We start from the raw sequence: 23657 nt of genomic DNA on the forward strand, positions 1-23657 counted from the left end.
TTGCACTAATGTTTATATTTATATTTTAATTAATTATGAACTTTATGCACATATATTGTTCATATTCCCATTGGGTTCTTATGTCCCCTCTTTCCTGCCCCTATTCCATTGAGGGCCTTCCTAGGTAGGGTTGTTGCTCTTCACTGTGTGGTCATGAATACATCAGTCTCTAGTGGGAGAGGAAGATTTCCTCAGGATACTCCTTCCCACCCGTGGCTTTTAGAATCTATCTGCTCCCTCTCGTGCGGTGTTCCCTGAGCTTTGGCAGGCATGTTGCACTAAAATTTTACAAAAATGTATGACATATTAAAACAACCTTTTGTAAGCTGAGCATGGTGCCACATGCTTTAAATTGTAGCAATTAGGAGGGTAGGGTAGGAGAATCATGAGTTCAGAGGCATCTTGGGCTATATAGTGACACTTTGACTCTGTTAAACTATTTTAACCATTCTCCCATTGAACATTTATGTATTCAATTAAAAAAATATTTTCAATGATGTTTATATGAATGGATATCCTTGTGCCCAATTTCTTGCATGCTTTTTCTTAGGATGAATTACTAGAAGTTAAAAAAAAAAAACTGTTCAAAGTCTATGAATTTTTTTTATGATTGCTGGTATATATTTCTACATTGTTTTTAGAATTAGTGTAGTAATTTGCATGTCTCTGAACATGCTATAATAGTTTCCTGGCCACTTTTGGGTATTATGGATAGAAAACAAAATGCCAGTATAATTGGTGAAAGGCAGTACTATTTTAACTTTAGATTTTTTACTTACACTATTTGTTTTTATTTATTTATTTGAGAAAGAGAGAGGAATGGACATATATAGAAAGAGAATGGGCATTCTAGGACCTTTAATCACTGCAAACAAACTCTAGACATATGTGCCACCTTGTGCAACTGGCTTATGTGGGTCCTGGGGAGTCAAACCTGGGTCCTTAGGCTTCCTAGTCATAATTGCTAAGCCATCTTTCTAGCCCCCATTGGTTCTTTATTTTTAAGCCATCAATCTACCTTAGCCTCCTGAGTGCTAGGATTATAGGCATGAATCAACCACACATGCCACTCTCTCTTTAGCTCATGTTTTTCTGACTTTTTCAGGCCACTTGAGTTTTTCAAATGATTATTGGGTAGGTATTTTGTTTTTTGTTTTGGCCTTTTTTCCTTGTAAATAGTTCTTTTGCCTGTCTGTCTTTTCATGGGAGTTGTTTTCTTCATCCATAACCATTTTTTCCTTCTGTCTTAGCCTCCTGAGTAGCGGGGACTATGGCCACATACCACCACTCCTAGACCTAAAGCATTTGTACTTGATCTGTGTAATGCTTACTTTTCTCATCTCTGCAACAAAACTCCTGACAGCAGTGACTTGAGATAGGACAGACTTATTTTGACTCAGGATTTTAGGAACTTTTAGTCCTTTGTGGAGAAGGACTGAGAGGGGTTCTGTCTGTGTCACTGGGAGTGTTATGTCCTGGAGGATAACCAGGCAACAGAGGGACTTGGACCAGTAGCAGGTCTGGGCTGTAACCCTCAAAGGCCTGTCCCTGGTGACTGACTTCCACTAGCTAGGTGCTTCAACCTTCTAAAACAGAACCACTAGCTGGGGACCATTCTAAACACATGAGCTATGGGGGAACATTACAGATTCAAGCTGTAACAGTATGTTAGTTTTTGCCACCTATACTATCCGCAAAGGCATTTCTTAGGTGTTTTTTTTTTTTAATTTTTATTTATTTATTTGAGATTGACAGAGAGTGAGAGAGAGTATGGGCCTCCACGCACTGCAAATGAACTCCAGCAGCATGTGCTACCTTGTGCATCTGGCTTATATGGATACTGGGGAATCAAGCCTTGAATCGGGGTCCTTAGGCTTCATAGATAAATGTTTAACTGCTAAGCCTCATCTGCCTCAGCACCACTTTTCACTGTCTTGATAGCTTATTCAGCTTGTTGAAAGCCAAGGAAGAGACATTTCCATGATGGTGTAGTTTCGTAAGTGTCTTTCTACTTTAACTGTTTTTCCTTTATGTGCAGGTTTCTCTACTTCTAGAAAACCTTGGAGGCTGACTGGTGCTGTGGTCTGACTCATGTCTGACTGTTGGTACTGGCTTGTAGCTGGTTTTTACTTTCCACATGGATTCTAGGTTCCACAAGGTTAACCCTGTTGCCTTACAGTGTATTAAGTTTATATTGCATTGCTGGTATCTTATTAGCCAAAGCAGGTCCCAAAACTAGTTCCAGAGTCAGTCTTAGAGGGAATTCCACAGATTACCAGGAAGTGTAGTCTACCACAGAGACCAAAGTGCACCCTTCTAAACTGCTCGCACTTCTCACCCTGCCGTTGACTCTGGGTTGCTGTGACACTGACAGCCAGAATTGAGTCTTCCGTCTCCTGGTTGTGCTTGTACAGCAGGCATGCTTTCACTGCATTTGTCTACGCTTTCAGCCGTTTCTATTAATATCCAGTAGAAGAGAGTCTGTGTGAGATAGAATTTTCTAAGAATATGTTGTAACTAAAATGGGGCCCAACGATAACACAGTATTTCCTGATGGAAAGAAAATGCTGCTTATAAAAAGGAAAAGGGCTGGAGAGATGGCTTAGCAATTAAGGCACTTGCCTGTGAAGCCTGAGGACCCAGGTTTAATTCTCCATTACCCACATAAACCACATGCACAAGGTGGCACATACATCTGGAGCTGATATGCAGTGGCTACAGATCCTGGTGTGCCCATTCTTTGTATCTGCCCCCCGCACATACAAATAAAAAATATTTTATAAAGAAAGGAGCCAGGCGTGGTGGCATACGCCTTTAATCCCAGCACTGGGGAGGCAGAGGTAGGGGATCACGGTGAGTTTGAGGCCACCCTGAGAATATGGAGTGAATTGCAGGTAACCCTGAGCTAGAATGAGACCCTAGCTCGAAAAACAAAAAGAAAGAAAGAAAGAAAGAAAGAAAGAAAGAAAGAAAGAAAGAAAGAAAGAAAGAAAGAAAGAAAGAAAGACAGACAGACAGACAGACAGACAGACAGACAGACAGACAGGGAGGGAGGGAGGGAGGGAGGGAGGGAGGGAGGGAAAGGAAAAAGACAAGAAAAGGGAAATAGTGTTAGAGTTCTATTGGAGGGATAGAGAGATGGCTTAGCAGTTAAGATGCTTGACTGCAAAGCCTAAGGACCCATGTTCAACTCCCCAAATCTCACATAAGCCAGGCGCACAAGGTGACACACGTGCAAGGTCACTTACTCACATTAGGTGGTTTGATTGCCGTGGATGGAGGCCCTTACGTGTCAGTTCTCTCTCTCGCGCGCGCGCTCTCTCTCTCTCTGTCTCATTAAAAAAAAAGTTCCATTGGAAAGATAAGGTAAGGATACTTTTTTTTTTATATTTTTTGTTCATTTCTTATTTATTCATTTGAGAGTGACAGATAGAGAGAGAAAGACAGATAGAGGGAGAGAGAGAGAACGGGCGCGCCAGGGCTTCCAGCCTCTGCAAACGAACTCCAGACACGTGCGCCCCCTTGTGCATCTGGCTAATGTGGGACCTGGGAAACCGAGCCTCGAACCGGGGTTCTTAGGCTTCACAGGCAAGCGCTTAACCACTAAGCCATCTCTCTAGCCCAAGAATACTTTTTTTAAACTTAAAGAAAAAGGCAGTTGCTTTTATCCATACTTATTTTTGTGTTTTCTCTCTGCCCGATTTTACGGAATTAATACAGTATCTGCTGTGTATATATTTGGTTTTAAGCTCTGTTTATGATTTTGTCAGGACAGTGAAGAAATGAAATTGTACCTTTAAGTGATTTGTTGGGAAGTTAGATGATTTTTAAAATTGGTGATTCATAGCTAGTGAAATGATGAGCTGACTTTCATTAAAACAATAAACAGAAACAATCTTTAAGACCAGTAGAGGTACAGAATATTCATTTGTACTGAAGAGGAGACAGATCAGATATAGAGAGTTCAAATGATTTGCCTATGAGATTTCTGTTTGTATTGAAAGAAATTGGACAGGCATACCTTGTTTTCAAAGTTAGGTTTTAACACTTGTTAGTGGGCAGATTTTTCAATATTGTTATTCTTTCCTCATTTGTAAGGTGGTAATTATACCATCAACTTTCAAGATTATTATGAATATTAAACAAAAAAATAAGAATGCCTACTGGTTAGATATCAGTGAATACTGGCTTTTCTTTCATGTTTAGTTTCTTTATATTTGTCACTTTTTATTACAATAAAATACTTGAAAGAGCAACAATTTCTCTTGATTTTAGTGGAATTTGGCTTTGTATCCTGTGATTTTTAGCATCTTTCTCTGGATACATTTTAAAAGGAACAGAATATTTGTAAATAAAGGTTTTTATCTTTTCCTAAAAAAAAAAAAATACTTGAAAGAAATGGTATAGAAGGGGGCTGGAGAAATGGCTCAGCAGTTGAAGGCACTTGTTTGCAAAGCTTGATGGCCTTGGTTTGATTTGCTCATACCCATGTAAAGCCAGATGCACAAAGTAGTGCATGTATCTGGAGTTCATTTTTAGTAGCAAAAAGCCTTGGCATGCCCATACATTCTCATTCTCTCCCTCTCTCTTGTTGAAAATTAATTAATTAAAAAGTAATTAGGTCTTTTAAAAAAAGAAATGGGGGCTGGAGAGATGGCTTAGTGGTTAAGCGCTTGCCTGTGAAGCCTAAGGACCCTGGTTCAAGGCTCGGTTCCCCAGGTCCCACGTTAGCCAGATGCACAAGGGGGCGCACGCGTCTGGAGTTCGTTTGCAGAGGCTGGAAGCCCTGGCGCGCCCATTCTCTCTCTCTCCCTCTATCTGTCTTTCTGTCTGTGTCTGTTGCTCTCAAATAAATAAATAAATTTAAAAAATTAAAAAAAAAAAAAAGAAATGGTCTGAAAGGAGGAAAGATTTAATTTTTTTTCATAGATTCAGAGGTTTCCATCCATGGTCCACTGTCTCCATTGTTCTTGGGCATGGCAGAGCAAGTTGCTGATTTTATTGTGGTCAGAAAATGGGATGAGGGATGAAAGATATGAGAGACATTGTGGTGAGGGATATGGAGGAGTCATGGTTCACTCTTCAGGGAACTGCTACCAAAGACCTACTCCAGCCAACCAGGCCCTGTCTTCTCATTCTGCCATTGCGCAGTAATGCCATCCAACTACAAATCAATCTGTGGATCAGTCCATTGAAGAGGTCAGAACCCTTGTGATCTAATCACTTCCCAAAAGTCCTACTATTGAACACTGTGTGGAGGTACAAGTCGTTCAACACATTAGTGTTTTTTTTTTAATATTCATTTATATTTATTTATTTATGAGACAGAGAAAAAGAAAGAGAGACAGAATGGGCACGCCAAGGCCTCTAGTCATTGCAAACAAACTCCAGACACATGCACCACATATGCATCTGGCTTATGTGGGTTCTGCAGAATTGAACCTGGTCCTTAGGCTTTACAGGAAAGCACCTTAACCACTGAGTCATCTCTCCAGCCCACATCAGTTTTAGGAAGATTGCTTATGGGAATGCATGCTTATGGGAACCAGAGATTAATGTCAGAGCATTGTAGTTCTCTCTCTCTCTTCTTCCTCTTCTTCTCCTTTTAGATTATAAGCTGTTACATTTATTAAGTGGAGTCAGGGATGTGAAGGGAAGTCCATGAACCAAGGGAAAGGGCTGGATATACCATATGGTCTGAGAGCCCATGTGGAAGTTGAACATGGGCCTGGGGAAACTCATGAAGGGGGATTTCTTAGGGAGATTTGACAGGCTGGAGCTTAAAAAACTAAAAGGCCATAAGAAAATAGAGAATATTCTTTCCCACTGTAGCAGCAAGCTGCCAGAGTGAGAAGGACATGGTCTTACTAGTGCTGGGACCCCTGAGATTCAGACATGGAGAGATAGATGGCAGCCAAGAAGAATAAAATAGATAGAGGAAGTGGCTCCCCCACCTCCAGAAATCTCTGTTTATTTGGGCTCAGGGTTGGCTGAAGAAGAGGTCAGCACACTGGGTTGGGTGTGAGGTGATTGGTATGGCTTCAGCAAGGGGCCAGCATACCTGAGTAGGGGGGTAGAAAGCTGATTGAATGAGACTGGATCAAATGCTGAATTCCAGTTCTGCTGCATCAGGCTCACAGTGTGGAATCATTTTGGTTCCCACTTTTGGGGCCTTACCCTACCTGGCCACCTAATAATAAAGCTGTCTGACTAGTTTCCTCTCATTTCCCCCTCTCTTGAGAAGAAGCTCTTAACTGTTATTAGAGGAAAGGAGATGATGACTGTTCTTAAACTACTTCCAGATGAATGGGGTTATAAAGTATGCTAGTTGTGTCTTTCCCAGAGATGGGGCTATCTAAAGATCCAAAAGAGAAGCCTGTGAGTTAGTCAGATGTCTGATCACCATTTGTATGTCGGTTTTTTTGACCTGGTATAAAAGAGAATTGTAGGGGCTGGAGAGATGGCTTAGTGGTTAAGGTACTTGCCTGTAAAGCCAAAGGACCTTGGTTTGATTCCCCAGGACCCATGTAAGCCAGATGCACAAGGAGGCGCATGCATCTGGAGTTTGTTTGCAATGGCTGGAGGTCCTGGCACGCCCATTCTCTCACTTGCTCACTAGCTTGCTCAAATAAAATTAAAAAAAAAAAAAAAAAGGATTGTAGATGTTAGTGACATAAAAGATTAGAGTCTGTCTCAGGGGCTGGGAAGTTTTAACACTGTGAGGTAGGGGTGGTGTGTAGCCCTATTCATTGCAGCACTTGTTCTACTGTATTAGACTGCTTCTCTTCTACACTTCATGCCTTCTATTGAATATCTCACAATGACAAATAAGAGTCTTGGAAGTAAGAGCCAGCAATTAAACTACAAGTTCAACTTAAAAATACTTACACAGCTAGTCAGAGAAGGGCCAGACAATACTTCATTGACAGTATGTGTCATAATATACAAAGATATGCAGTAGGAAGAATATATTTGCTTCTAGAATGTTGTACCTTTGAGGCTAAAAGAGAATTCTTTTTTGGGAAGATGCCTGTAATAGATGTGTTTCCAGTGATCCAAATTTTAGCAGGACAGGTAGATTCCTGTGTAGTTTTTGCATGTATGCATGTGTCTGTACACATGTACATGTATATATTGGTGCATGCTTCTGGGGGCCAGGGATTAATGTCAGGTGTCTTCAATCACACTCAACCTTATTCTTTGAAGCAGGGTTTCTCACTGAACCTAGAGCTCACTAGCTCAGCTAGACTAGCCAGCCAGTGAGCCCCAAGGAGACTTGTATTTCCATCTTCCCTACAGTGTGATTACAGTCACATACCACCGTGCTTAGTTTATCTAAGCTCAAATCCTCACACTGGCATAGCAGGCATTTTACTGGCTAAGCCCTCTCCTGAGCCCTTCCTTGTAATTTTCAGGAGCGTTTTTGGTTCCATAGATTTGCATTGAGGTGAACATAGAAATTAAATCACTGTATATAACAGTGCCAGTATGATTATTTGTGGAGTGAGGGTATGAATTGTTCAAGCCAGTAACTTACAAGTTAAAAAATTAATCTTAAAAAGTTAATCTTGCTTTATATATATTTACATAGTTATTTGTAAATTAGGTATGCAACTAAAAATTATGGAAGTGGTAGAATAGACTTTATTATTGCCTATATTTAACCAAAAGCATGTGGTGCCACATATTTACATATTGCCTCTTGTCCAACAGTCAGGGATTCAATATGAGTGAAAATAGAGGTTCTTATCAGGAGTCTTCTGATGAGTTTCTGGGTGATATGTAAAGTCTGTCAGTGTGTGTATGTCTCTGTGTTCCCCCCACCTTTCTCTTAATAAGATCTCACTGTCTAGCCCAGGCTGGCCTTGAAATAACAATCCTGTTGCTTTAACCCCATAAATGTTGAGATTGCAGGTGTGTGCCACCATACCTGGCTCAATAAAGTTATATGACGGTGTTGGGGGTATAGTTCCGTAGTCCAGTGCTTGCTTAGTGTGTGTGGAGCCCTAATAACAAATAGTAAAGTACAATAAGTACATTATACATTTTAAAAGCGTGTGCCAAATATTATCTGTGTCTTGTCCTGAAGAAGAGACCAAAGCTATACTGTCATAGATTCAAAAAGGGAGAAATGATTGTCAAAAGACAAGAGCTTCAGTTATGAGGTATTTTGTGTGACACTTACTTGATGCAAAATCATGGTTAATTGAAGCTATGATAAATTTATATTTGTAGAATGTAATATTGAATACTTCATCATAGTTTTGTATCCTGAGCCATTCCTGGCATTATGTTGATTTCTTAGGAACTTTGTACAACCCATAGGTAAACCATATCAAGATTATATAACTTGACCCTTCATCTGAGTCTTTCTAGCAGCATAAGAAAGATTTGGCTCTTCTGGTCGGTGTTTGCATTCTGTACTTAGCTTTCATTGTGTATATACAGTGCTAGGAGAATTTCAATTTTCCCACCCTTTTGTTTTTGTTTTTGTTTTTCAAGGCAGGGTCTTGTTCTAGCCTAGGGAGACCTGGAATTCACTATGGAGTCTCAGGCTAGCCTCAAACTCACATCAATCCTTCTACCTCAGCCTCCTGAGAGCTGGGATTAAAGACATGCACCATGACACCCAGCTTCCCATCATTTTCTAAAAATATTTTTTTATTTATTAGAGAGTGAGAAAGGCAGATAGAGAATGGGCATGCCATTGCCTCTAGCCACTGCAAAAGAATTCCAGATACATGTGCCACCTTGTGCATCTGGTTTTATGTAAGTACTGGGGAATCAAACTTAAGTCCTTTGGCTTTGCAAGCAAGTGCCTGAACTGGTAAGTCATCTCTTCAGCCCCCCTATCTAACAAATCTAGTTGTGAGGCTAGAGAAATGGCTCAGATGGTAAAGTATTTTTCTCATAAGCACGAGGACCTGAGTTCATACCCCCAGCATCAACATAAAAGCTGGGCATGGCAGCACTTGCACCCAGCTCTGGGGAAGCAGAGTCAGGAGGACCTCTGAGGCTTGTAGGCTAGCCAGTGCTGCTAATTGGAGAGCCTCTAATTGAGCAAGACACCTCACATCAATCTCTGACCTACGCACACACACACACACAGTCTAGTTGTATATTTTAATAGTTTTGTTTCCCAAAATATCACATGTAGGTGGCATATAGTTTGAATTTCAAGTCATAACTGCAGAGAGATTTTAAGCAATAGCTTCTTTTAGATGTAATCCCTAGCACCTATGTAAAAGCCAGATGTTGTACCTTGTATTTGTAATCCAAGACCACCTCCAGCAAGAAGGCTGGTGAGGACAGAAGGAGCCCGTGGAGCTTGTGGGCCAGCTAGCAAGGCCAGCGCTGCGGCGAACAGCTTGCGATTCTGCCTCAAATGAGGAGGAAAACAAGGACTGACACCTAAAGCTGTGCTCGGGTCTTCACACGTCGTAGACGTGCACCCCCCAAAAAAGATGTAATTCATGCCATAAAATTTCTTCTTTTAACATATTCTTCATATTTGCAAACTTACTTTTAAGTGGTTCAGAAAAAGAATCATTGTATGTATCAGAGAGGTAGGGCTGGAGAGATGGTTCAGCAGTTAGTACTTGCCTGCAAAGCTTCACAACCTGGGTATGATTCACCAGTACTCACGTAAAGACAGATGTACAAAGTGGCAAATGCAAATGGAATTTGTTGGTAGGGACTAGAGGCCCAATCATTCCTCACCTCTTTCTCTCTATATATACATGTGTGTGTATATGCATACATAAATACATATATATGCCTGTGTCTCCTTTTAGTCTTTCTCTGCTTGCAAATATATAATTTAAAATAAAGGAGAGAGGGAAAAAATGGTTAAAACTTATGATTTAGGGAATTCTGTGTAAGGAACAAAGTACATAAAGAAGTTTTATGTACTGTTTCTAGCATATTTTTCTCCAAGTTTGAAATTATTTCAAAATAAAGATAAGATTTAAAAAGGCATGCAATGTGGTTTCTGGTGTATTCATAGAATTGTATAATTACCATTTTCTTCCAGAAAAATATTTTAAGCATATTTTTATGTTATTTTCCTGTTTTTCCGTTTCACTTGATACACAAAAGTTGATCTATTCTCACATCAGAATTTCTTCACAGGCTTCTTAAAGTTTTTAAATGTTCAAATAAAAGTAGGATATATCATAAGTAAAAGAATATGAAATATAATTAGGGTACTTAAAATGAAAATTCTTATTTGAAAAAATGAAGTGAACTGCTTTGTTGAGATTTTGATTAGAATCTTAGAATAGGTCATTAGTCATATTCAAAACTGTATCTACTTCTTAAAACTTGAATTGAGGAAGGAAATGCTTTGTACTAGCATGGCAACATTTCATTATAAAAAGAACATTTCTGTTTTTTCCTCTCATAATGCTTTGCTCATTTCACACTATATTCTTCCCTCTTGTCTCTGCCTCCTGAGTGCTACTGAATATAATCTATAAGTAAAACATTAATCTGAATAAGTACTAAAAATGGCGGGGCCAGTTGCATGAAAGTACACCTGAATGTTTGCCAGACTCAAAATGACCTGGAGAAAGTTATGCCAGGGACAAAGGGAAATGAGGTACTTCTTCCTTCTTTAGAATATAGAAAAATAGATTTATGAAAATAGATATTTCACCTGTAATCCCAGCACTTGGCCAGAAGATTACTATGAGTTCAAGACCAGCCAACCAGAGCCAAAACCTTGTTTTTAAAAAGGGCTGGGATGGTTGGTTGGGGAAATGACTCAGAGGCTAAAGGCACTTGCTTGCAACAAGAAAAAAAAAAAAGGCTGAGGCATGGCCCAATGGATAAAGCACTTTCCCCTCATCATGAGTTCAGTGTGTAGACCCACATTAAAAAAAAAAATGCCATTGCAGGCTTCTTATTTCCAGATGGTAAGATGAGAAGTGGAGGCAGGAGAATTTCCCCAAAGCTCTTGGCGAGCACAGCGAAATCAGCAGGGCAAGACTGGAAGAGAACTCCTTCAAATGAGGTGGAATAGCAAGAATGGACCAGAGACTGTCCTCTGACCTCCACATGCACACTGCTCTATGCAGGCACATGCCCAAAAGCATACACATCTGTATACATGCACATAAAAATAGATAAGAAATGCAAGGGGAATTTTCTGGTATTGGATACAAATTATTCTAAAATATTTTCTTCGGAGTATTATATGTAACTGCTAATGAGTCATGGGATTATACACAGTATGTTTTCTTACACTGTCTTATTTTACTTATATTTGTAGGAAAAGTAGCCATCAAAAAAGAAGACTTGTGTAACCATAGTGGCAAGGAAACTTGGTTTTCACTACAGCCTGTTGATTCCAATTCAGAGGTTCAGGTAAATATTAAGTATTAAGTGATGCAAGAGATTGTGGCTTACAGGATATGAGTGAAAATGACGTAATTACACTAGTTCATGTAGTAAGAGCTTGTTATTTTAAATTCTTAGCACCAAATATTACAGACCTCTGGGCAGTAAGGGGCTAAAAGGAAATGGCTTTGCCTTGTGGATTCAAAAGTAACATGGAATGGGTGGGAAGGGAGGGGTAGATATGAGCAATATATGCATATGCATCTATAGAAATATCCATGAAACTCATTTGTATCTGCCACTGATGTGAATTAATAATTAAGTAAAAAAGAACAGTGCACAGATGTATGTACATATGTGGTGCTAGAAGGTTTTACTAGGGAGTCATTTAATTAAAACAGGGTCTTGCACTGTAGCCCAGATTAGCCTGTAACTCAGTCATCCTGCCTCTGCCTCCTAAATGCTCGGATTAAGGTGTGTGCCACCATGTCTGGCAGAGGGAACTTTTTCTTCTTGCCTTTGTTCTCTGAGTTGCAATAGCACAGTAATAATTTTTCTTGAGAGGGAAAGTGCTTTAAGGGAAAAGATATGTTTTACTAACTCTCACCTTGAGGAGAATCCATAAAGTCTGATTCATTCATTCTGATCAGGATGCTCTATTCTCTAATAAACTTACTCAAATCATGCCTGAGCCCCCTGTATAGAACCTTTGTTCCTGCACCCACCCTTCTTGTTCACTTCTCTTTCTATTTGAGAAGGTATCATTACACTTTTAAATCTCTTCTTTTCTCTTGCCAAAATAAAAGACCTTTTATAGATTATGTGAACAGAGATCTATATTTAGGTATGTAGATGAAGTTTTTAGAAAAATTGAATCACTGTGACTTAGAAATTGTTTTTTTCCATCTAATTATAAAGGGAATCTCTTTTTGTAACCCTATTTATTTATAAAATATGGTAAGGATTGTAAAACTATTTCCCAAGGCTATAAATACAAGCAGGATTCCTCCTTCTCATAAAGAAGGTATAATTTGCCACTATGACTCAAACAGAAGTTTGAGACAAGATAAAAAATACCCACAGAGAATTTGCAAATAAAGTGTATGTCTCTATTTTCCCATAATCTCTTCAACCATTCTCTGTAATAAGGTTCTCAAAAAAAATTAAGAATTTGTGAGCTGGCAGGCTTTGCATGCAAGTGCCTTAACTGCTGAGCCATTGCTCCAACCCTAGAATATTCTTTCTATAATTTTTAGAGATGACGTTAGAAATTAATGCTGCGACACAGTCTTATTTGATAGTGTTTACTGTCAGACTCTCATTTCTGAAACATCACAACCCTCTAAGTAGCATTTGTCTTTTAGACACAGTTGCATTTTAAATTTTGGAGCAGCTTAGTCTTCATGGCCACTGGGAATATTGTTGTTTTTCTCCAAAATCAGTTTGGCAATGAACATTAAATTAACTTTGTGAGTCAAGAAAATATAGAAAAACAATGTGTGATTAGTACAGATCCTATTCTGTTATGTTTTGTTCACCCTGAGTAGGTTTAATAATTTTTTATTAAAGCCTCATGAAAAATAACAAATAGATGGCAATAAGAGAAAGCAATGAGGTGAAATCAGCAGAAATTCAATCTAATAATTGCTTTTAGTAGTTATGGCAATACACCTCAAGCATGGTAATACTCAGTGTCTCATTTACTCTTCACAGTAGCATTATAACAAGGGAGCATCACTTCCATTTTATACATAAGATGTATAGAATTCACAGGTACAATGACTTCCCCAGAATGATGGAACTCTGATTCCAACAGAGATCTGTTGGATTACAAGATTCCTAACCACAGTGCTTTACTACCCTTGACTAACCTGGACTGTTAGTCATAAAAAGTCCTTGACTAACCTGGACCGTTAGTCATAAAATGTCTTCAATGGACTAACAAGAATACTTACAATGCATCAAAATCTAAGGAGCAGAAGCCTACCCACATTAGCTTTTAAAATGGCAGAAGAGGGGGCTGGAGATATTTCTTAGTGGTTAAGGTGTTTGCATATGAAGCCAAAGGACCCACATTCCATTCCCCAGGACCCATATAAGCCAGATGCACAAGATGGCTCATGCATCTGGAGTTTGTTTACAGCAGATGAAGGCCCTGGCGTGCTCATTCTCTCCTACCCTGCCTCTCTTTTTTTTTCTCTGTCTGCTGTTTTCTCTCTCTCAAATAAATAATTTTTTTAAAAAATAAGAAAAATAATTTTTGAAAAAGGCAGGAAGGGCTGGAGAGATGGCTCAGTGATTAAAGGCACTTGCTTGTAAAGCCTGAGAGCCATGGTTTGATTTCCCCAGTACCCATGGAAAGCCAGATGCACAAAGTGGTATATGTGTCTGGAGTTTGTTTGCAGTAGCAGGAGGCCCTGGCATGCTCATACATACTACCTTCCTCCCTCTCTCTTTCTCTGTCATAAATAAATAAAATGAAATAAAAAATAATTTTTATTTTACACTTTTAAAATTTTATTTTATTTAAGAGATAGAGAGAAGCAGAAAGAGAGAAAAGGGTGCATTAGGGCCTTTAGTTGCTATAAAGGAACCCCAGAATTTGCCTAAAGTTGAGTCAGATGTCCACTGAACTCTAATTTGATATGGTTGGAAGAAAAGTCATTGTAGGGCAGTACATTATAGGGCTTTGGTTAGGCATGTTTGCTTAGAGGTTGGCAATGAGGAAATTATTAGCATCTTTGCATGAGAGGGAGATATCTTTAAAACTGTTTGGCATTTGTACACCAAATAGTTACTGAAGTGTTGTCCGAGGATCATTTATGAAATGAGAATCTCAGTGTCAAGAATTCCTATTGATTGTAAAGTTCTAGAAAAATAGTAAGCAGAAATCTAATTTAACCCTCATATGAATAGATATATTTACATCAAAACAACTAAACTCAGGAGCTATACCCTTTTTTTAAGTAGAGTCTCACTATAGCCCAGGCTGACCTGAATTCACTAGTTTCACATTGGCCTCGAACTCACAGTGGCCCTCCTATCTCTGCCTCCTGGGTACTGGGATTAAAGGCATGAGCCACCATACTCTGTACTAATAGCAATATTTTATGCGTATATTTTCTGTCTTTTTAATTTAAAAAGTTGTGGGGGTGCTTTTTATAAGAGACTCTGCTGGGTTGAACCATTATTTTCTTAAACCCTGTAATAGAGTCTTTAGATTCTATAATGGGTCTGAAGGAGAGCTCATTTATTACTTATGACATTATGTCACTAAAGTTTTCAGTCCTCCCCTTACTTGACTTTTTTTTTAATAGCAGATTTTGATTCTGAGAATCATTCTCTTCCTCAGTTTTTGGCCCCGGCTATGATCTTAATTCTCATTTCATTCCACTTGCTATCTTTTCCCCACGTACTTTGCCACATTGTGTTACTACCTTCTGTAACTCCAGTTTGGGCTTTGGTGACCTGAAGCCCTTAGAACTGTTAGCTACTGTAACTTACAACTTAAAGTAGTGTTCTATTATTTATTTCTTAGGTACCATGAAAAAGAGCATGGCTGCTCTTGTAATACAGAAATGCCTTACACAACTTGTATGAGCAGTAAATCCAGCTGTAATATCAGTCATGTCCTTTTGATGCAATTACTTAGTCTTACCCAGCAAGCTTATCTTGAATTTCTGGATCATACCATAGGTTATTGATTATTTTGTAGTCTTTTTTATTTTTTAATTTTTACAAAGCTTCAAAAATACAGTCTGTATTTTGCCAATTTAAACAGAAATACCGTGATTGTAGCCAGTAACAAAAATGCTAGTTGTTTTTAAAATCGTGCTTAAGACATCATGAATATAAAAGTATAATTCATTATTACAGGTTGATATTTTTAAAACCTCCTTTATAAATTTGTATATATGACACAACAAGAATGGGACATCCTATATCATTAATAAAACTCTTTAAGAGCCAGGCGTGGTGGCACACACCTTTAATCCCAGCACTCGGGAGGCAGAGGTAGGAGGATTGCCATGAGTTCGAGGCTACCCCTGAGACTCCATAGTGAATTCCAGGTCAGCCTGGGCTAGAGTGAGGCCCTACCTCCAAAAACAAAACAAAACAACAACAAAAACAAAACAAAACAAAAAAACAACAAAAAAAACCCTTTAAGGATCAAAACAAATCTGTCCTTAATGAATCACTGTTAATATGAGATATTAAATAAAACCTTTACTTTTTTTTGGTGTGTGTATATGCCAGGCACTTGTGTCCAAAATGAGTTACTGAGGTAATTGTTTTTTAAATTTTATCTATTTAGTTGAGAGAGAGAGAGATAATGGGTGCACTAGGACCTCTACCCACTGCAAGTGAATTCTAGATGCATGCACTACCTTGTTCATCTGACTTTGTGCCACCTTGCACATCTGGCTTTATGTGGGTAGTAGGGAATCAAAATTGGGTCCTGTGGCTTGGCAGGCAAGCACCTTAACTGCTAAGCCATCTCTCTAGCCCTACAGAGGTCATTTCTATACATAAATAATATATATGTATTTCTGTATATAAATTGTTTATATATAAAACAATTAGCCAATATGGTGATATAGGCCTATAATCTTCTGGAGGCTAAGGCAGGAGGATCACTTTTACTGACAAATTCAAGACCATCTTAGGCAATATTACAAGACTTGGTTTTGAAAACAATAAGAAAACAGAACAAAACAAAAATCTGTCATAAATCCGGAAGTCTTTTTCTTCCCCCCTCATAAAAACTTTTTTTAACCAGTTTAAACACTGAGTTCTTTTATGTAGAAATTATTCTTAAAATTCAAATGTTTTGATGTTTGGTTTAGGAGGGTTTTAAGTGCACGCATTACATTTTTCCTAAATATTTCTATCTCTGTTTTTCCTAAACTGTATGCAGATATTTCCTTATGTGTTTTGTGCTACAAGGGAGGGAGAGGAGATGGAAGAAGGGAGGGAGGAAAGGAAGGGAGAGAAAGAGAAACACTGGGAAGATGGCTCAGTAGTTAAAGGTATTTATTTACTTGCTAGCTAGCTAGATGATAGAAAAATTGAAGTGATCACAGATACTTGTGTGAATGTTTTGTAAAATTAATTTAAATAAAGTTAGCACTAACTCTTTAGACAATATAAGCGAAATTTAATTCCCCCAAATTCTCCTTGTAAAAAGTAATATGACAAGACTTGCATAATTGGAGGAAAAATAATTATGTCCAAATAAGAGACTAATTGGAAAGAAGGGATTCAGTGGAGGGGGAAAGAGGAGAGATAGGAGGGGATTATGATCATGAAATATGGTCTGTATTTATGGAAGCTGTCAATGAAAAGGTTAAAAAGAAGAAGTAATGTGATATCATGCACATGCCAGCTTTGCTCCTTTCAGGGGCTTCTGTGCAGTGCGGCTGGGCCCTGCTCGGTTGCACGGCTCTGCACTGCTGCTCGGGGCCTGTGAGCAGAGTCAGCTGTGAAAGCTGGCATTAAGCTAAAAAGATGTCCCTGTGCTATGACCTGAAAGTGGAAACTAGTGACTCAGATGTCAAAGGCATCTTCAAAACTTCAAGCTTTTACAGTCTCAGCTTCAAGAAAACAAGGGAGCTCTTACTTAAGCACAGATACAAAAGACATAACACAGTAGGGTCCTTACCCCACTTGCCACTTAAAGCAAGGTGGTTCCTCAGATAACTGGCAGATTGAGGACCCTGTTTCCAGTCAGTTTTCTGCAGGGGGTGTTCTGAGACCTGTAGCTGATGAATGCAGTGCTGTGTTTCCTAACGATTATGAGAAAATAGTGAAGCACCAAAGAACAGTGACAGGGCAGTGGCAGCTGGAGAGATAGCCGGGAGGGAAGAGGCATAAAGACATGCGCGAAGCTGTGGATTTTCAAGGCAGCCAGATCCAAATACTGATGAAGATTATGAATAAGAGAACAGAGAAGCAAGTTTGGGGGTGGGGTGCTGCCATGGGCCTCCCGCTTCTCATAAAGAAATACAGGTAGTCACCTGAGATTTTCTTTTTGAAGAGGACACAAACCTTGATCATTGTCTTGCAAAACTGCTATGGGGAACTGGATAGACCAAAATCTTCAACCTGGCTCCTTCCTTGCCAATATAAGTGGCACAGTAGCACATGCAATCGTGCAGAAGTGTGGCTTCCAGGAAGGCCAGGGGCTAGGAGAGCCTGAGCAAGTGCTGAGCGCTACACTGCCAGTGAAGACCAGCGAACCCAGTGGCAAGATTGTGGTGGGAAAGTGACAGAGAAAGGGGGAAAGTCTCAGGATGCATTTAAAAGCTGGATTTTAATCCGTTAACTGAAGTACTGAAGTATCCTATTAAAGTGATCCTAAGTAATATGGTGCTAAAGAGGTACATGATGACTAGGAAGTTGAAACAAAGGAAGAATGAAAAATATGGCAAAGTTGGAAAATGTGTGGTATTGAAATTCCTGGTGCCCCTGAAGCAATATGAAGATTTTTAGAATTGGAGAGTTGAATTGGCAGTTAAAGCTCTTGGTCTGAATTGGTGGTGATTTGATGGATATGTGACAAAAGCATGTTTCTACAATTTGGATAAATTCCAGGTCTTGGATTTGGCAGAACAAGTTTGATTTTAAGAACTAGAATCATCTCTAGTAATCCTTAAGTGAGCTGCAGACTGAGCAATGGAAAAGGCATCTGCTCCCATGGCTATTTGATACTAAGACTCTTGGATGGAATTCTGATATGTGTGGGAGGTGACTTATAAGCCCTGTCCCATTTTGTGGTTTTTAATCCATCATGACAGTCCTTTAAAATAATTGCATATAGGGCTGTAGAGATGGCTTAGTGGTTAAGTGCTTGCCTGTGAAGCCTAAGGACCCAGTTTGAGGCTCAATTCCCCAGGACCCACGTTAGCCGGATGCACAAGGGGGCGCACTCGTCTGGAGTTCGTCTGCGGTGGCTGGAGGCCCTGGGCACGCCCATTCTCTCTCTCTTTCTCTCTCTGTCACTATCAATTAAATAAATAAAAATAAACAAAAAAAAATTTAAAAAATAATTGCATATAGGGCTGGAGAGATGGCTTAGCGGTTAAGGCATTTGCCTCCAAAGCCAAAGGACCCTGGTTCAATTCTCTAGGACCCACACAAGCCAGATGTACAAGGAGGCACCTGCATCTGGAGTTTTTTTGCAGTGGCTCCAGGCCCTGGTGTCCCCGTTCTCATTCTCTCTTGCTCTCTCTCTCTCTTTCTGCCTCTTTTTCTCTCTCGAGTAAATAAATAAGTAAAAGTTTTAGAATAATTGCATATATTGAGGTTGGGGAGATAGCTCAGTGGATAAAGTACTTGCTATGCAACTCTCAGTACCAAAGTTTCAGATTCCCAGACCCACAGAAAAGCTAGGCATTATGGCAGGCCTGTGCAGTCCCAGCATGTTGATGGCAAGATGCGGGATAGGAGCAGACCAGCCAGCTTGGTAGACCAGCCCAGTGGTCAAGAGACTGTCTTAAACAAGATGGAAGGCAGGGACCACCCTGAAAGCTGTCTTTTGACCTCCACACAAGTTCCATGGCATGCAGGAACTCACATGTGCACACACACACATCAAATAAATAATAAATGTTTTTAAAACATTGTATGCATATGTTAACCTAATGTAATAAAGTAATGAAATTTTTATAAAATAATGCCTCCTAAATTTTGGTTTATTTTAACTTAAAACTATACAGTACAGTGCCAGATATTCGATTTTCTGACATGCATGAAAAGGTGATTGTCATTGTACCTCCCTAGTAGCCTCCTAAGAGACTAAAATAAAGGTAATTTTAAATCATATTTCATCATGTTTATCATATTTAATCATGTTTATCATGATTAAATATGGTACCTATCAGTCTTTTTTTTTTTCTTTTGATCTAAATGAATTCTTTATTCTAGAATGGGTCATTGGGCTAAAAACATGGTTCAAAATTTAAGGTTCAAGCTGGACATGGTGGCACACTCCTTTAATCCCAGCACTCGGGAGGCAGAGGTAGGAGGATTGCTATGAGTTCAAGGCCGCCTGAGACTACATAGTGAATTCCAGGTCAACTTGGACTAAAGTGAGACCCTTACTCAGAAAAAAAAAAAGTTAAAGTTCAGAAACATAAGACCAATTTTTAAAATTTATGTTGCCAAAGGAGGGTGTGTTTTTTTCCCCTTCTCTCCTTCCTGCTGCTCCTTTCCTTTTTCTTCTCTCAAAATTATTTTTTAATTTAATTATTGATTTTTTTAAATAAAAAGGTTGTACTGTGTTGCAGTCAGGTTTGCATTGCTGGCATAAATCACCAAACCAAGAGCAGCTTTTGGGCAAAAAGGGTTTATTTTGGCTTACAGACTGGAGGGGAAGCTCCATGATGGCAGGGGAAAACAATGGCATGAGCAAAGGGTGGACATCACCCCCTGGCCAACATAAGGTGGACAATTGCAACAGGAGAGTGTGCCATAAGCCCGCCCCCAACAATACACTGCCTCCAGGAGGCATTAATTCCCAAATCTTCATCAGCTGGGAACCTGGCATTCCTGAATCAAACCACTACATACTGTTAGGCTCCCTCAACTCCCACCCCAGTTCTATTGAGGGTGTTTGGTGCAGTTATTGGTATTCATTGTGCGGACCAAGAGGCCTCAGTCAGTCTCTGCAACAGGGTAGGGGACACAAGGTGTCTCAGGCTATTCCCACCTACCCAAGGCTCCTATAATCTTTCCACCTCTCTTCTACAAAGTTCTCTGAGCCTTAGAGGGCAAAATGGGGATCTGGTTTAATTTACCATTGCTTTCTCTGTAGACTCTAGATTTCTGTTTTTATGAGATTTGAGTGTCACAGTGTCCGTCACCATCTCCCTGAAACTGATTTTCAGGCTAACCATGTGTCACAACTTCCCCTGTAATGACTTCTGAGCATAAGCAGATGAAGTGGAGGTGACCCATCTCATAGTAGACAGTTTGGCCGTCTGTACCTGATGTATTGATGTATCCTGGTTCTCCCCTGTACTCTCCACCATCTGCCCCACAAGCATGCCACCAGGGAAGCAGCACCTACCCAGTCCCTAAAATTATTTTTAATATTTTATTTATATGTAAGGAGAGAAAGACACAGACAGACAGAATGGGCACATCGGGTCCTCTTGCTGCTGCAAACCCCTTCTTTTCTCACTCTTAAAACATGGTTTTTCAAGGTAGGGCCTTGCTCTAGCCCAGGCTGACCTGGAATTCACTGTGTAGTCTTACGGTGGTCTCGAACTCACAGTGATCCTCTTACCTCTGCCTCCTGAGTGCTGGGATTAAAGGAGTTAGCCACCATGCCTGCCTCTCTTTCTTTTTCTTTCTTTTTCTCTTCCCCTGCAGAAGTGTTAATTTGAAAAAGGTCTGCTAACTAAGAGAACATCGTTGTGTCACTTTAGGATTATAAATTAACATGTCAGGTGTCTTTCTGGAAGATTTTCCTTTCTCTTGAAAAACTGATCTAAATGCCTGAGCTTTGACCTTCCTGCAAAGTGATCTGCAAGTTTATAAAATAATTGTCCTACTCCAAGATTTCACAGAATTAAAAAATGAGTATGTTCATGTGTTTGAAGTTCTGGGTTTCCATGTTCATGTGGGGCTAGCTGTTTCTTAAGTATTATTTATTTACTTGCAAGAAGAGAGAAAATGTGAATATGAGAATGGAGACCTCTGGATTTCTGGCCACTGTGAAGGAACTTCAGACACATGGCCCACTGTGCACATATAACTTTATGTGGGTACTAGGGAATTGATCCCAGGCTGTTAGGTTTTGCAAGCAAGTACCTTTAAGCTCTCAGCCATCTCTAGCCCCCACCTTGGGCTCTTTCTACGTTAATCCAATTTACTTATCTTAATTTCTGAAAGTCTTTTTAGATGTCAGTAGGAAAGAGAAGCTTTTTTAATAGGTAATATCTCTGTTTTCTGTAGCTACTTATAGGGTTTTCTTTTCATTCTGTTCCCAGCAGTTGTAATACTGCCTAGGTGTGTTCTTTATGTTTATCCTGTTGTGTGTTATTACAGGTTCTTGTTTTTAAGAGAGAGAATTGGCACACAGGGCCTCCAGTCACTGCAGTCTAACTGTAGGCACTGCCACCTTGTGTGCATGCATCACTTTGTGTGCATCCTTCACCTTGTGTGTCTGGCTTACATGGGTCCTGGGAAGTGGAACAGGGGTTCATAGGCTTCACAGGCAAGCACCTTAACCGCTAAGTCATCTCTCCAGCCCTATTACAGGTTCTTGAACCTAGCTGGGCTTGGTGATGGAAGTCTTTAGTCCTAGCACTCGGGAGGCAGAGGTAGGATGATTGCTGTTAGTTCAGAGCTAGCCTGGGACTACAAAATGTGCTCCAGGTCAGCCGGGGCTAGAACAAGACCCTATCTCAAAACAATAGTAGCAAAAAAAAATACTTCAGGCTCTGGGGGGCATACAAGTTCTTGAACCTGTGGCTTGATGCTTTTCATCAGCTTTGGAAAATACAAGGCATTTATCTCTTGATATACTTTTTGCTAACTTTTCTGCACTGGGATTCCAGTTGCATGAATAATTGACTACTGTGTTTCAAGTGTCTTCTACTCTCTTCTCTTATCTGTACTTTATTATGAGTATTTTCTACTAAGTAACAGATATTTTTGTAGATTTTGGATTGTCATGAGTGTAATGAATTTGATGGAATGTTGGATGTTGAAATAGAAGATAAATAATTGGGCTTTGCGCTATTGTTCTTTTCCCAGAGAAAAGTTATAATATTATACCAGCAACTTTGACTTTCATTACGTTGACCATAGCTGCATCCTATGACTCCTCACAGCCACCACCCTTAGAGAAAGGGAAGCTGGAGATTTTGTTGACTCTAAACTGCCATTTCTAAAAGAAAGAAATGGACATGTTTTGCTATGATCTAAATCTACAAAATGATGACAGATGTAAGCAAAACTGAAAATATATGTGAAAATAACCATAATGACCAATAGTTTTTCTAAAATGATCATAGGCCTGGCTTTCTTTTTGCTTTGCTTGTCTTCTCCTCCTCTCTTCTCCTTCTTTCCCTTTTCTCTTTCTCCTTCTTCATCACAGTTAATATGTAGCTCAGTTTGGCCTCAAACATGCCATCCTTCTACCTCAGCCACCCAAGTACTGGGATTACATGTATGTGCCACCATACACAGCAGATTTGGTTTTCTAACACTAAACAGCAGCTTCAGATTTTTTTTTCCCCCTCTTGGGCTAGAGAAATGGGTTAGTGAGTAAGGCGCTTGCCTGTGAAGCCTAAGAATACATGTTCAAATCTCTAGGTCCCATGTAGCCAGATGCAAAGTGACACAAGTGTGCAATGTCACACATGCACACAAGGGGGCACACATGTCTAGAATTCATTCACAGTGGCTGAAAGGCCCTGACGTGTACATTCTCCCTCTCAAAAATAAAATAAGTTTTTTGTTTGTTTGTTTTTCGAGGTAGGGTCTCACTCTAGCTCAGGCTAACCTGGAATTCTCTCTGTAGTCTCAGGGTGGCCTAGAATTATGGCAACCCTCCTACCTCTTGCCTCCTGAGTGCTGGGATTAAAAGTGTGCGCCACCATGCCCGGCTGAAGTTTTTTTTGTTTTGTTTTGTTTTTAAATTTAAATTTAAAAAATTAATTTCTCTTTATGAAAACCAGTACACTAGTAGAAACTTAAAAATAAAACAGCAGAAACTTAAAAGATGTAGATTAATAGTTTAAAAAAAAAAAAGGCAACTCCATAATCTTAGTCTCCATGGGATTCTGACTTGGTTCCCAGTTCCAGCTATGGGTTACTTTCCACTTGAATGGATCTCCCAGCCAATCAGAGAGCCATTACTTACCCACCCAGGCTGGGTGCCACCATTGTACAGGTGTGTTCATCTTGTCAGGCCAGTTGCTTTTGTATAGATCAGTGTCCCTGCTTGCTCACCTTGTTATCCATTTTCCCCCAGCAGCTCATATAGAGTGCTCTCCAGCACTAATCAGGTTTACCACCTGGGAACTAGCTTCCTTCCAGATCCCAGCCAGACCTCTTGATGTTCCCTGTTGGCAGCACATGGTGTCTTCAGCAATAGGGTCTTAACTTTTACCTTAGATGGGTAATCAAGTGCTTTGACAGAGCCCGTCTTGTTTTGGGGGCCTTGTAGGTCTCTCTGATCAACAGCTCAGTGTGGGTTGTAACTGATTTCTGGTATTGGGAGTTACAAGCCAAATTAGACTTCATCCCACCCTCTCCAGGGCCCTTCTTACCAGATGACACCCCCCCCAAATACTCCTATTGAG

General features: G+C 39.8%; 1 protein-coding gene and 1 pseudogene across 1 annotated transcript in view; both read left to right on the plus strand.

Annotated features, from left to right (window-relative positions):
- Window positions 1-23657, plus strand: part of Rasa2 (RAS p21 protein activator 2) — a 158197-nt gene that overhangs the window by 38370 nt on the left and 96170 nt on the right. Inside the window, exon 4 of the mRNA XM_045136517.1 lies at window positions 11273-11367. Within this exon, the coding sequence (XP_044992452.1) occupies window positions 11273-11367 (95 nt within the window). The remainder of the gene's footprint in view (window positions 1-11272; window positions 11368-23657) is intronic.
- LOC123455554 lies at window positions 16849-17961 on the plus strand (annotated as a pseudogene).

This window comes from Jaculus jaculus, chromosome 17 (genome assembly GCF_020740685.1).
Source record: "Jaculus jaculus isolate mJacJac1 chromosome 17, mJacJac1.mat.Y.cur, whole genome shotgun sequence".
Classification (NCBI taxonomy): domain Eukaryota; kingdom Metazoa; phylum Chordata; class Mammalia; order Rodentia; family Dipodidae; genus Jaculus; species Jaculus jaculus.